This window comes from Buceros rhinoceros, unplaced genomic scaffold (assembly GCF_000710305.1).
Source record: "Buceros rhinoceros silvestris isolate BGI_N320 unplaced genomic scaffold, ASM71030v1 scaffold3906, whole genome shotgun sequence".
Taxonomy (NCBI): Eukaryota; Metazoa; Chordata; class Aves; order Bucerotiformes; family Bucerotidae; genus Buceros; species Buceros rhinoceros.
Window position 1 is genome coordinate 90,050 of NW_010417996.1, and position 14,768 is coordinate 104,817.

The 14,768-nt window shown below is 37.4% G+C and overlaps 1 protein-coding gene across 1 annotated transcript in view; it reads right to left on the bottom strand.

Moving 5' to 3' along the window:
* The window catches only part of CRIM1 (cysteine rich transmembrane BMP regulator 1 (chordin-like)), a 100,887-nt gene extending 87,500 nt beyond the window's left edge, over positions 1–13,387 (bottom strand). The window contains exons 1-2 of the mRNA XM_010138357.1: positions 13,330–13,387; positions 4,304–4,546 (exon numbers count right to left, since the gene is read on the bottom strand). Coding sequence (XP_010136659.1) covers positions 4,304–4,546; positions 13,330–13,387 — 301 coding nt within the window. The remainder of the gene's footprint in view (positions 1–4,303; positions 4,547–13,329) is intronic.
* Between the last annotated feature and the right edge of the window lie 1,381 nt (positions 13,388–14,768).

Below are 14,768 nucleotides of genomic sequence, written 5' to 3' on the forward strand. Positions count from 1 at the left end.
ATTCCTGGACTTTCAATGCACTTCTATCGCTGTCTGAATCACTTCCTTAACTTCCCAACATGGACTTCTGCATTTGCTGATTTTTTTCCCCCTCCCTCATAATCATTGTCGACTTAAGCCATTTCTCCAGCTCCATCAGAAATCTATGTGTAATTCTTCCCTGCTCATTTTCTCTAGTGCTTTCCCAATCTTATCTCTTAATTCCTTTCAACATCACCTTCTAACAAAGCATCCAATAAACCAACACATGCACTATTTCTGTGATCAACAGAGAATTAGAAATAATTGCATAATTTTGTTTCTCTCAACTACATATAAAAATTGCTTTTGCTAACCCTTGTCCTTACAAGACGACCAATTCCAGACCTGATTTTTCAATGCTGAAGCTGTACCGGGGGAAGCACAAGCTACTTTCCTGTGCATCATTACACGCTACCTACTACTGAACTCAGACTTACCATCAAGTCCTGACTGCACAGAACCTCCCAAAGAAATAAGCCAAACTTTCTCTTTACAACTGTATTTAAAACAAGATTAGACACCAGAAGAAAACCCTCTGTTTCAGTAAGAGAAATTTTCAGGCCAGGCAGGGCTAGGGAAGGTGAGTGAATGAAAGCTTTGCCAGAAGGACTGTCACAAAAATGACAGAGGAGCAACCTTTTCAACAGAGGTTCTCTCTAGCATGATAGATTGTCCCCAAAGCTTTCCAAAGGATGCCAGAAACTAAGACATGACACCCCCCCACCTCACCATATACAACAACAATGAATTTATCAATAAAGGTACAAAAATCGTATGTTGGACAACTGCCAAAGTAGACTATTTACCTTTCTTTATTCAGAAGTGGCAGCTGGAGTTCCTATCACATTCAACAAAATGCCTTTTAGATGAGATTTTACCTTCATCTTTAAATACACAAATGATTTTAAGAACATCATTGCTCACTATTTTAGCTTCTTAGCAAAAGAGGCACATATACTGCCTCAAATCTTGTTTCAGGTTCATTTTTATTTTTACTGTTAACACACTATGCAGCTCCACTTGAGACTATTCATTCAAACTATCTTTAAGAAAAAAACCACCTTATTTTTGAGAATACTTTTTAAGAACTGTAACTCCCTGATTCAAATTAGATTCAGTGCTAATTCAGTAAAGTCACTGGTCATGAATGGGCAGCTCGTAGACATGAAGGAGATGGCTTATGGCACCAGACCACTGTTACCTCAGTTCTGAGTTTTGTAACTGCAGCAAAAAAGAAGGGACACAATGTACTTGATCTCAGTAGGTATCACAGCTGTGGTGAGATAGGTGGTGTAGCAACACCTTATAACATTTAAGATAAATTAATCTGGAGGTTGATAGACAGGTAAGACCTTATAAGCTACTAAGTTTCTTCCCTGTTCATTTTAACCAAATGTCAATGCCTTTAATGACTGTATTCCTAAGGTAAAAGAAGAGGAAGAAAAGGAAATATTTTATTTTTATTCCAGCATTTAGCATTAAGGAAGCACTTCCTATTTTCCTTTCAGTGAGTTGCCAATCACAGTATTTGAACACACGCAGTTCTCTGCAGAAGGCTCCGAACTCAAATGCCAGAGTAAACTGGAAAGCAGTGACATCTTGTTTAAGGAACAAAAATAAATGCAACTTATGCTTTAATTGTGCAAACACTTCATATTGGCATAAGGCAGCACTGCTACCACGGGAAGCAGTCCTCCCAGCTTCTGGTAATTTGTTTCCATCAGAAAGGTTTTGCTGATGCAAAACGCCTATGGAGGCTGGTTAAGCCGATACGGAGCTGCAGGAAGAGCATTCTGGTAGCAGCACTCAGAGAATTAAAGTTTTTAGGTCCGTGGCAAAGTATGGAAAACAGTTTTCTCTGTTTGACATAGGAACCCCATAGACATGCTGATGCTATGAAGTAAAACTGGTGGTATCAGTCCCATAAAACTCCGCATGAACACTTATTTACCAGGCCTTATGATGTTTATTGCCCTGTTTTTTCCAGGAACATGACATTAAAAGCAGAGGAAACACAGAAGAGTTCAGTTCCTCCCCAACTCTTCTTTCCTACAATTCTTTGGGACACCAAGTCAACCCTGAATACACAATGTCTATTACCAGGCTTACCATGGGCTGAATAAATACCCCTGCCAAATAAGGAGCATTATCTGACCTCACTTTATGACCACTCTTTCAGCAAACACACAGATAATTCACACAGTATTCATACATACACGAAAACAGTTATATTCTACTATATATACAGTAGTACGTGTACATACACATAGAGAATAAATGGCAGTTCAGGACAGTCAGTATGGACTAGATTACCTCCAGAGTCATCTAGTCTTCCAATCTAAATTATTCTATAATTCTATACGTCCATGAATATACAATCCTAATAAGATATTGTGTTGCTTGTTCTTAAACAAAGAAATTTATTTTAAACCACAACCAGTGGTAAACACGATGGAACGGTTTAGACGAAAAAACCAGCAAGGTTCATGCTGACTTGCAAATTAAAATCCCTAAACTTTCTGCAAGAAGGGAAACATTTTAAAAAAGATTTTAGTATTTGTTTAGTCTCTAATTTTCTTCATATATTGAGTACAAATTATGTTGCCTATAGAAGTACAGTTTACACTCTTTGAAAAAATGTTCCTCTGAAAAGTGAAAAACGTCCAGATTTACAAAGATTTGCCATTAAGCAAAAAAAAAAAAAGCAGCCTTCTGTGTTAAGTAATCTGTGTTCTGCTAAGATCTGTCAATATTCATGTACTCTTTTTCCTGTCTTCCAGTCTTGCTTCCCTTTGCAATCTTCCCACTATGTCAACTTGGACAGCCACTGAAGCCTGACTTGAGAAAAAAAAAAAAAAAATCAGGCTATGTAGGGACTAATAATTCTGTATAAATAGCACTCCCTTTATTTCCTTTTATTTACTTCCTCTTCAGTGCCAAGGCACTGAAAAAAGTAGGGGTCGCACTCACTCTGAAGTCTGTAGTTTAGCCATTATGTCTTTCATCATGTATCCCAGCGAGGATGCACAAGAGTACCCACCTACACTCCTCAGCCTCTTAGTCACTGCCTAAGAAACACTTTCATCATCTCCTGAGGTAGGGGAGAACTTTCCGCTTTGCCTTAGCCTCTCAATTTCAAACGCCCATTGCAAAGTTCTACACTTGCCTTAGATTCCATCAGTCTCCTTCCCCAATCTCTTCACAGAAAGATTTTGGGATCACGGCATTTTACAAACTATATATGACTCTTGCAAGAGTCTGCTCTCATTTAGAATTTTGCATGAAGGTTAAGTCATTATTCAGCAGTATTTAGTGCTGATGAAGACTCACCCAAAAGAGTACTCTGCTTTTGGACGCCATATTTTAAAGACATGTGGATAAACTGAAGAAAACTTACAGAGGGGCAATATAAAAAAGGAAAGACTCCAAGGAAACTATGCCATAAGAAATTACAGATGAAAGAAGACTAAGGTTCACAATATGTTTCAGAGCAAAAATTATTTTGAAGACTTGTTCACCAACTACTCAGTACAGAGAATGAAAAAGTTTGTTTAAATCTTCTTAAATCTTCTGTGAAGGATTTAAGAAAATGTTAAACAAGCACAGGAAAGGTACAGCTTAAGCATACTTGAACCTGTTTGCATACAAGATTTTGTATTATACATTTTATATACCTGCTTTTATACCTCTATTTTTATTATTCATCTTTACCAAAGCCTGGATCAAAAAGAAGAGTGAATTACATCTTCCATTTCACTGAGAATAATAAATCATAAAAAAGGGTGATTCATGTTCTCATGAAATGGAAAATAGATAAGTATCGAAAAATGTTGTAAAATCTTTCACTATGCCCTTCCACAATCCTTTTGCTCTCCAGTTTTTAATGGTCATCACTTTGTAATCTAGAGAATCTTAAGACAGAAACCTTAATCCCCTGTCCACGTGCCACATATTCCTACTATGAAAAACCTTTGTACAATCTAATCAGTATATAAAGTACACCACTTTCACTGCTAGCATCCTCAGAAATGCAATATTCCCACTAGGCTACTCTTCCCTTGCTGCTCAATTTAAATTAATGTCTGAAGAAAAAAAAAGAAGTAGAATTTATATAGAATTTTTATTTCTTAAATGGGCATTGCCCACATGTAATGATTTAAATTTTGAGGAGTCAGATAATTTAGAGGCTATATAAGCTTTATTAAATGCAATTATATAGGCTATTGTGCTTGTCAGTTAGAAAAAATTGAAAAACTGAGAAAAAAATCGTATCTACTTTTACCTGGTTTACATTCATAGAGATCACAGCATTCTCCTGGCTTTCCTGATGCCTTAGAAACCAATATATTCAAATAGCCAGGTTGGCAAACCTTCCTCAAGCAGCCTGCAGGATTGCACACACAACGGCTCGGGAGGGGACAGCATTCACCAGGAGGAGCATAGCCTTCAATCAAGACGGAATCTTCTGGACAGCGAGGAGAAAATTGGACTTCACAGCGGGCCTTGGAGCAATCAGGTTTCTCTTCTGAAAGGGAGAGAAAAATCAGCATGCCCTAAATGTCAGTAAAACACTGTACTGAAGCTGCAAAGATGAGTTCAGATAAAGCTCCCTTTCTTCTCCCGCCCCCCAAATCAATAAAAAGAAAAGGAACTGCTACCGAACTGATTAGCAAAAATTAAGGAACGTACTTTTAAAAAAATATTGGTAATTGCAAGATGGCAAGTGCATTATGAAGTATATTTTCTAAATTCCAATTTGTGCAATGTGCGTGCCTGCTGAAGCCACACAGCCTCAAACCACAGCTGTGAAGCTATGTATTCGGCCACGAAACACCTGTCAAAACGAACAGCTCTGATGTTCACACCTAAACCTTCAGTTTCCTAACACTTCCTATTATAAGCAACTGATTTTATTTGATTTATTTATTAAACTTAAATGACTTGAACTGAAATTTCACACACTCAAAAGCCAGTTAAAAGTTTGACAGCTAACATATTTAGAGAGTCCATACACTAGCAGAAGAGGATTTTTCCTGTACTTACTACCAATGCTCATATCAAAAGTATTGTTCCTATGAGCAAGTGGCTTGAAAAGGCAAGAGGTTTGATTAGCACTGGCTACAGGTACTAGAGATTCGAGGCACTGTCAGCAGGCACATAGCAGTAAGCACAGGAATACTGAGGAGCAAGGTCATCAGGTTGGTGGGAATAGTGACGACCTGGACATACACTGAGATAGGACAAAGAGAATGAAGACACAGAAGAATGTTCTTGAACAACTAGGTAACACTTCCCAAAACTTGGAAAAGAAGTGAAGATTCCCCATTCTCAAAAAAGCGACTCTTAATTCTGGCAAACATGTTGTGGCATGGCCTCAGGTGACTACGTCACACCGGGGGAGATCAGATCACTCCTGTGACCGATTTACTCCATAACGCAACAGTGAGAAATTTGCTCATACCGAGAAGGGTCTCACTTTGCTCAGGATGAGCAAGCACTGTTAAAAACCAAGTGTACTCAAGACACCGAGAAGAGCAGTACCTTTAGGTCAACAGGACACTGTGCCTTAACTCTTTGGAGGCGAGGCAGGAAGCCTTCTCAGGCCTGACCAGAAAAAAACCCCAATAACAACAGAAAGCAAAGACCTAAATTTATAAGCTGTTTGTATCACTCCTTGGTTATTTGCAAGTTTCTAAACTAGATGGTTCTACAATGGTCACTACTATCCTCACAAAATTAATGTCCTATTTTTGCTTGCTGTCACTAAAGTTAGATGTAGAATAGTAGAAACAAGTATTAACTTAATTCGATGTTGACACTACTGTAATTTTAAAATTTAATCTCCAGTGATAATTTCGAAGATTGAACATGGATCAAATATGACATCTCTAATAATAAAAAATCAGGAATATCTTCTGCAGGATTTTGGTAACTCACTTTTTTTTTGGAGTTACTGAATCTACTGGATATTGTGTTTGGGTTTTTTAGACTAAAAGCAACACAGCAGATGTATAATTCTGCTTCCAAACATACACCGAATGTCAATAACAGCAATATTTCTTTTTTCAGAGGATCAGTTTTGCACTTAATTTTAGTATAGTCTTTGGAATTCTAAGTCACATTAAAGAATCAAAGAGGTATTGCTTGTCTACATGGCTGATTTGCTGACTGTGCTTTAGTTCCATTTAAACTTAGAGGGATATAATGCCTAGACATGTAAATGCTTAGAAAAACATTAATCTAGGTTTTAGCATTAATAATTGCAAAAGAAAATAATTAATATAAACAGTTGCCTCAATCGTAGTTTGCAAAATACAGCTAAACAGAACCAAAGACATAATGAGACATATTCCCTTCATGTGCAAGTACTTTATCCTTTTCTTACAAGCAACAGAGATTACTAACTTAAATGTGATACTAGATAGCATCATAACTCTCTTTTTACAGTTAAAAACCCACTTTTCCCATACATCTTTAAAATAGCCTAGGCTAGATATGTACTTTGCCTAGAATTTTAAAAAACATTTCTAAGACCGGTATTTTTAAACCTATTATTATCTGCTTTATTAAACACATTGTTCAGACCAAACATTACTGTTTCTCTGCAGAAAGTTGTATAAATAATAAATAACATACTAGTTTCAGTATTTTATTGACATTCTTTAGTTTATGGATATAATAAAGGCTCAACATTTTAGCTTTTAAAAAATATTTTCACTTTCCACCGCGTGTTGTTCAATCGTGCACAGAAAAGATAGAACAGTAGCGCAGTAGCAGCCCTAGGCAACCAATGATTTTCTGATTTCCATGACTAAGAGCTAATCCCATACTCATGCAGTCTCTCTTGTGAAAAGACTTCGTACTAAACATGTTTTAAAGAAGTTTACCTACTATTTTTACTTGATTGTATTTGCATACATACATACACCTCTATCAAGATAGGTGTTTCCTTAAGAACTGTTTGTGTTTGACCAACTTAAGCCGACTTTCAGAAATGCAAGGTTTCTCAGAAATGAATGTCAAGCTGTTGCGATTCAGACTGTTTGGGACTCTAGACAGATTTATTTTGAAGACCAATGCAAAGCCCACTGTTTGAGTTGATAAGACTATTGATAGCGAAAATACGAAGAAAACAAGGATGTGTCACTATCAGCATGTAAGAGGCACCACAAGCAGTAGGAGGAAGAAACTTTAAAGATAACCATGAGAAGCATTTTCTGTATGAAATGTTCACTCAGTATTTCACAGGGGTTTTTTATAGTCTTTTCCACATTATCATGCTCAATGTAGTTAACTGTAACAGAACAAAATAGGACTCTACTATCAACTAAAACCAGCATTGCTTTCAGAGGAAATGGTTTAAACACAATCACCACCTTGCAAAGGCATGTTTGTGTTTTAATACCAGGTTACATAACACCAGCAGATACTCAGAAATCAAACTTCAGTTTTTCTTTTTAATCCAGCGTTGCTATTACCTTTGTTCTTCACAGTCCTGAAATATAAACAAAGAAAGCCCTCTCCCTACTACTACTTGCATAAATATTGTGCTTCCAAATTATATTCTCAAACTATGTACCTGGTAAAGCACTCCCTTCCCAGTAAAAATGCAACTGAGCAACGGGAAAAATCAAGTCCATAAGCCCAAGATGGATCAGCCAACTGGTAATTGTTCTTGAGCTTCCCTAACTCCAGCCCAGAGCAGCATCAGGGCAGGCAAAGAAACCTTCTGCAAAGCGAGTCAGGATTTGGTTCTTGATTTAGATGTGGTTTTCCTTCTGTGGAAAGGAGCAAGTGGAAGAAATGGTATGTGATTGGCAGTACTTAAAGTGTTTTCTTGTAGAGTCCCTACTTCATACTTCTGAAAATAATCTTTATCTAAAGCATGAAAATCCAGCAGCAACCAGTGTAGGGTTACTTCTAGTTAAAACTTTATAATTAACTACACTGCACTAGCCTAACTACAACCTGAGCCCAGATCTCCCAGCAATACAAGAAGGTGGGAGTTCTGTTTTACTCCAGTTCAGTAAAAGCTGATGAGAGCTCCTTATCTTGATACCAAGCCTGAATAAAAGACATTATTTTTAAGCAAACATTAAGAAAAGTTTCAAGCTTTTTCTTCCTGTTATCTCAGCAAATGGCAAGCATACCCATCTTCTCTATTTACAGCGAGAAAGGTTTGTATATCATAGAATCACAGAACGCTTTGGGTTGGAAGGGACCTTCAACGGTCATCTAACTCAATCCACCCTGCGGTGCGCAGGGACACGTTCAGGTAGATCAGGCTGCCCAGAGCCCCATCCAAGCTGACCTGAAATGTTTCCAGGGATGGGACATCTACCACCTCTCTGGGCAACGTGTTCCCATGTTTCCCCATCCTCATTGTTAAAAACTTCTTAAATCTACTCTAAACGTCCCCTCTTTTAGTTTAAAACCATCACCCCTTGTCCTGTTGCAACAGGCCTTGCCAAAAAGACTGTCCCCATCTTTCTTATGAGCTCCCTTTAGGTACTGAAAGGCTGCAACGACGTCTCTCCAGAGACTTTTCTTCTCCAGGCTGAAGGCTCTGGGGAGACCTAATATGAAGAAAGATGAGACATATTTCTACAGTTCACCGAACTAAACTTGTTTACCTTTTCATTACTTGATCAAAGAATGCATCACATTTGAATGAGTTCTCAAAATAAATTAGAAATATTAATACAGCCATAAATGTCACTGCTTTAGCAGGATTTCTGATTTAACTCCACTGCATACAGCTATTTCAGATTTCATCAAACAAGAGGAATCGTTTAATAGCTCTTTTTTCCTTTATTAACAAACACTTGCAGCCTGTACAAAAGGAACACTTAAGAAAACACATCAGAGCAGAATAATTAAAAACACGACGACAGACTACCTCAAAAGACAGAAACGTGGGGCAACGGCAAGCTGTATTCCACAGAAAGCAACTGTGAAATCACTCACCAGTGGTATTTTTGCTTCTCTACCCTTTTTATAGACCAAATGAGGACTATTTAAAAAGCAGCTTCTCAGGAGACCAAGGCAATAACACAATAACCTGCTGCTTCTCTGTCAAATACACCTGCACACCATGAAGCTCTGACCTGTCTCCCAGATGCTGTTTTAAGCTACTGCCTGTTACACAAATCAGGATTTTCCTAACCAACATCTTCAAAGTCAAACAAGGTTATCAGCATTTAAACTACATTTATCTTAATTTCAATAATAAATGGAATATAAACAATTACTGTGTATGCCCAGAAACTGAACTTAATTATGCAAAGCAGTATCGAAACGAAAAAACTAGATTCTCAAGGAAAGGAAGAACTACGTATGTGACTTACTATGAAATGAACTAGCACAGTAAATAAGATACTTATTCCTAAATAAAGACACATTTTGAATGCACAAAATAGGCAAGCATCGTATTCTCCTAATCCATAATGTGTATTTCCTCACGAGAACAATTTCCCACAACTCTAACTGTGTGTAGAAAGACAGTAAAACTATTTGTTAAAGCAGATGTCTGATTTTCTAATTAAGGAGTTTGTGCTCAGGTCACTTGCCACATTAATCAAAATGTTTTTATAAAAAGTTGTTCTACCTCCACCCTTGAAGCAGCTGATAGGTCTTTACTTGATAAGCTGACTATTTAAGCAAGGCGAGAAACTGCTTATTGAACTAACCAATTAATTTAACGAAGTGAGGAGTTGTATACACTTTTGCTGTTTGATTTTCACAGAATCAGACAATTAATGGGAAAAGCATACACAACTTAATCACATTTCAGTCTCTCCTTAAAAAACAAAAACCTTAACAAGGAAAACAATTACTTGTCTGTCAAAATCCTCCTAAATTAATTCAGAATAGATAACCTACAACCCACTAAGAAAAACTTAGTTGGCTGCAAATGTTGCCTTTATGTTCAAAAAGGCAGCACTTCAAATGACTACACGAGGAACAGAAACAACCAGTTGGTTTTCCGAGGAGGTTTCTCTGGGAGACACATTCTCTCTACAGCCTTTCATCAAAGCCCACTGAAGCTGGAAGCGTTCTGCTATCCCTGACATCTCACCAGCCTGAGACAACACAGAACTTCTACACAGGTAAAGGAAAAGTCTGGATCAATCAAGCTTTTGCAAACTACCTATTCTGAGCCAGTCAATCTTCTCAATGAATTCAGAAACGGATCTGGAAAGATCACCTTTTCAAATGAATGAAACAGAATCCAAACAGAAAAAAAATTGGCATTTTGATGAATTCAGAGTAAGACTCCTACCCTTGGAAACAAACTACTGCTATCTACTCTAAAAGGCATACTTACAGACCATTTAACATAAAATTATTCAGTTTACTAGTGACAGTGCTATTTCTAGGTATAAATTATTACTGGTATCGTAGTTGCACAGATTTTCATTTCAAGATAATCTTTACTTTCTGCACGTCTGAAGGTTCAGGCTTACTTACTGTTACTTCACGCTTAGCCTACAAAAAGAACCTGTCATTACTAAGCACATGAGAGGACACCCTACAATTACCAGGAATAATTGAACTACCTAAGTTACAATGTATAACTGAAGAATACTAACTAAATAAGTTACAATATACTGTGTGCTTTAATATCAAATGAGGGATCCCTGTCTTAAGTCACGGCGCCCCAGAAACATTTCTCATTTTTGTCAGAGAAGCACACAGGAAAGTTGCAGCATCTCAGAAGTCGCAGCATAGTAACATTCAAACTGAACTTTTACTGCAATCACAGTGTATTTGTTATGAAGTGTGTGATGGGGAGGAGAACAATCTTCAAAGAACAGAATAAAAAGAAGAAATCAAGATGTGCGTGTGTTTTTTTTTCTTTGCCATTAACGTTTGAAAGAATCCGTCTCTAGAAAGAGTCTCTAGGAATAGCCATAAAGCTTTAGCTTTCACCAAATTTCTCCATACCAAAAGTGACCACATATTTTTAACATTTCATTTCCCATGACCTCATTAAGTTATTATGGGGAAGTGGAGGTATAATGGCAAGTTACTAAAGTCTTCACGTCACAACCAATGATTTATCTGAATGAACATAACTTCTTCACCTTCCTAAAAGGTTTATACAATCCTCAAACTGGCCACTAGTTAGAGCTGCCTTTATTAAGACAGTCAGTGAACGTAGGAAGTCTAGATCTCAGGGGTTTGTTTGTTTGTTTTGTTAAAGTGGAGCAGTTGTAACAAAACCTAAACAAATATACACACTCCCCCACCTTGGTTAGTATGAAAGTAGTATGGAAGTAAAAATGGTTCCTGAAGATGAATGAAAACCCTTACTTTCACCTCTGTATCAAATTCTTTTCCTTCATTATGTTTGCGTGCTCTGCTTTGACGTGCAGAGAAAGTACATGCCAAGTTTAGTCAATGAGAAAAGCAGAAGAGCTAAAGCACTGGTTAGTACAGCAAAAGGATCTTAAGGTATAAGCTGGTGTGGGAGAAATGGAGAAAAGCTCCACTGTGGGTGGGACGGTCATCTTCCCGTTCTTCAGGAAACTAAATGGATCCACACTTTTCCAGAAACCTTTTCAGGCAGGCATTTTTATCTTTATGTCAAAACATTGTGTGACTAGAGATGCCTTTACTCATAAAAATGAGGACAGAATGTCTTCATCCATGGAGAAGACTGAAGGGAACCATTGAAGACTTAGGTCTGAAAGCTTCTGTCAAGATGCTTCAACTGTTCTACAGCTGCTCCTTTAAGAACAAGGGGTTTTATACATATGTATACGCACAGAGAATAACATTTATTTTTTCTGCTAGGTTCCCCCAAACCAATATAGAATAAGAAGCATTTTGAGATAGTTGGCTTCAAATTTCATTTTTCAGAGCAGTTCAAAATGAAATGTTTCATGAAGATGAATAATTTGTATGACTAAGGAAAGCGACGCACTAAGGTTAGGATATGTACATGTTGTTCAGCTTCACATTTTTGCTTCATTGTAAACCAGATATGCTAAATCTAGGCTAATATACAGCCCTTTTACTGCACAGTCTTACAGTCGACGTTGAAACACATTCCAAACAATAGGCACACTGTACTGTTACACAGTGACAGGAAGAAAATATTAAAAGGATTAGAGATAAACAAGAAAAATGATTACCCAGCTGAAGCAGTCAGACAGACAGGGATCGATATCGGAATGCAAAATACCCCAAAGGATTTTCAAGAATCAAAAGGACTGTTATAGTAGATTAAAAAATAAGCTTACCTTACACATACAACATGCACAGTATGGTATACGGATGAACTGCTACAAATAAGGAACTAGAGCCTGAACTTCACCTAAAATTGAATTTTATTTAAAATCCATTCTGTTTTTCAAATGAGTTTTGCTTCGCTTCCCAGTACTCTGGCACTCTGGATTTTATGCACTACGCAGTGGAGGCAACCCATTTCACCCATGTTACAGCCTCACCTTCTTATAACAGCAACAGCCTGAACCTAACCTGGGTTAAAACACAGTCACATACAAAAAGACGGTCATAGACACAAGTCTTACTAAACATGCACTTGTCGATGCACATCTTCACAACACGGTATTCACTACAGATTTGCCAAATATTTTTCATTTCAAGGACCGAATAACAAGGACAAGGGTTACACTACTCAAGACAGCTAGAGCCAAGACAAACAATAATCCCATTTGGATAACAAAGCTATTAGGACATTATAATTCTACTTCCTGATTTTTCTTCCTATATTGAAAAAAATATTAAAAAGGTGGTAATTCAAAACCAAACACACATCAGAATTGCAATCAAGCCTTAACACAAACTGCTGTCTACCAAAGAAAGGATCTGAACAAAATCAATGAGGATTTGTCAGACACTCTGCATCTAAATGCAAGTGCAAGTTCTATGAAACCAATATTGTTTGTGGCAGTAGCTCCACTTGGGTTCAGACCCCTCAGCCTAAAGTAACTTCTCCATTACGCTTAGAAATAGTCAAGTCTGGAAAACTCAAAGGTAGTTTTCCTTTCCTTTCACGTCATTTAAAACCTGCTTTCAACAGATAGGTATTAACATTTTTTAATATAAATTAACAGCTTGGCACCAACAAGTTAGTCCAAATCTGTAATGGATAACGTTAGCTTTCTGACAGAACCGCACTTGCAAAGCAGTACACAAGCCCAGCCTTGCCGTGCCATAGCTAGGGACAGGATCCAATTCCACTGGGAACTGCACTGATTTCAATAGCAATAAAGTAGCCTTAAACTTCAGTATCAAAAAACCTTCAGAAATCAGGTGGAGAAATAAGCAAACAGTTACCTGCAGTCAGATTTACAGCTGGGTTGTCTCCATTAAAAAGTGTGTTCAATACCGTCATGTCTGGAATACTATTGTACACAGTGATTCTTTTATATAAGAGAGCCTATTACTCTGGATGAATGATACTATTCCTACTATCGGGCAGTCCTTATATTGACAAATCACCTGAAATCTCCAAACAAAGAATTCCTTTATTACAATGATATAAGCAGCTGCAAACCAAAGGTAATGCTGAATGCATACCAACATGATGACAAAGCACGCATATTTGGAATAATTCTGCTCAATATGAATAAGAAAAATATAAGTTAGCCAACATCTGGAGAAATAATCACTTGTGAAGGCGAAGTACTGCAACACATGCATTGATGTGACAGGGAGAAAGGCATTTGAATTGGAGCATGTAACTTATATCCCACAAAGGACAAACAGCTCTGGAGGCACATAAGAAGTACCGAACAATGTGCTATACCGCACAATCACACCCAAAGTTAGAGTTTCCTAATCAGTCTGACGAGATAACAGGGCACAGAAAACACTTGCATTTGCAATAAATGCAAGATACAATCAAAATAAATATATAATTTTACAAATAAATGAGAATTTGCATACGTAAGAAGCTATCAACTGAGACAGAACAGCAAGAAGAATAACTACTTTTCTAGAGCTAGATTAAAAAGAGCTACTGAGCTGTAAAAATTAACTTAGGTGAGGGGTTTGATACTCAAAGGAAGAATCTTTTTGTCATCAGTGAAACAGAATCAGCTCCTGTCTGCCTTTCGGTGTTTTGTTTTGTTAAGTCAATAAAAACAGATTTAAGATACGTGCTCTCCCTCAAGTTCTCTGATTTCTGCCAATGTTAAAAAAAGCCAACCCAAACCCAAAAAGCCAACACCTCCCCACAATAAAACAAGGATTTCAATGCACCAAGATACTTCTGGCAAGTAAACTCAGTTATGCGAACTGCTTTTCCTCGCTATTATATCCAAAGGACCTCAGTATGCTTGTTAGCAGGTTAACCACGCATTTCTTAAATTCTTTCACAAAAGCACTCGAGACGCATAACATCAGAACCCTGTTCAACGCTTCACTCTTCTCTTTACTAACCTAAGATATTACAGTTATCAGAAATTACGAAGACAGGCATAGCCTCCTGCGTTTAGGCAAACAGAAGCTGACTACTTCCAATGATGGAGACCAATGCCCAAGTGTTTCGAGACATTTTCATTCTCCAGCTGCTATGTTTCATCTCTCTTGACCCCTCTGGGTCGGCTTCCTCCTAAGTTCTTCTAAGTAGCCCAAGATGAGCATTGAAACACATTTCTATTATATAAGATCTTCCATATTACCAGACACCTTCCTAAATTCTTTTTTTCCTTTATTTTTTAACATCAATATTTCTGTTAAATTTGCCTCCCTAGAATGAACTTTAGTACCAA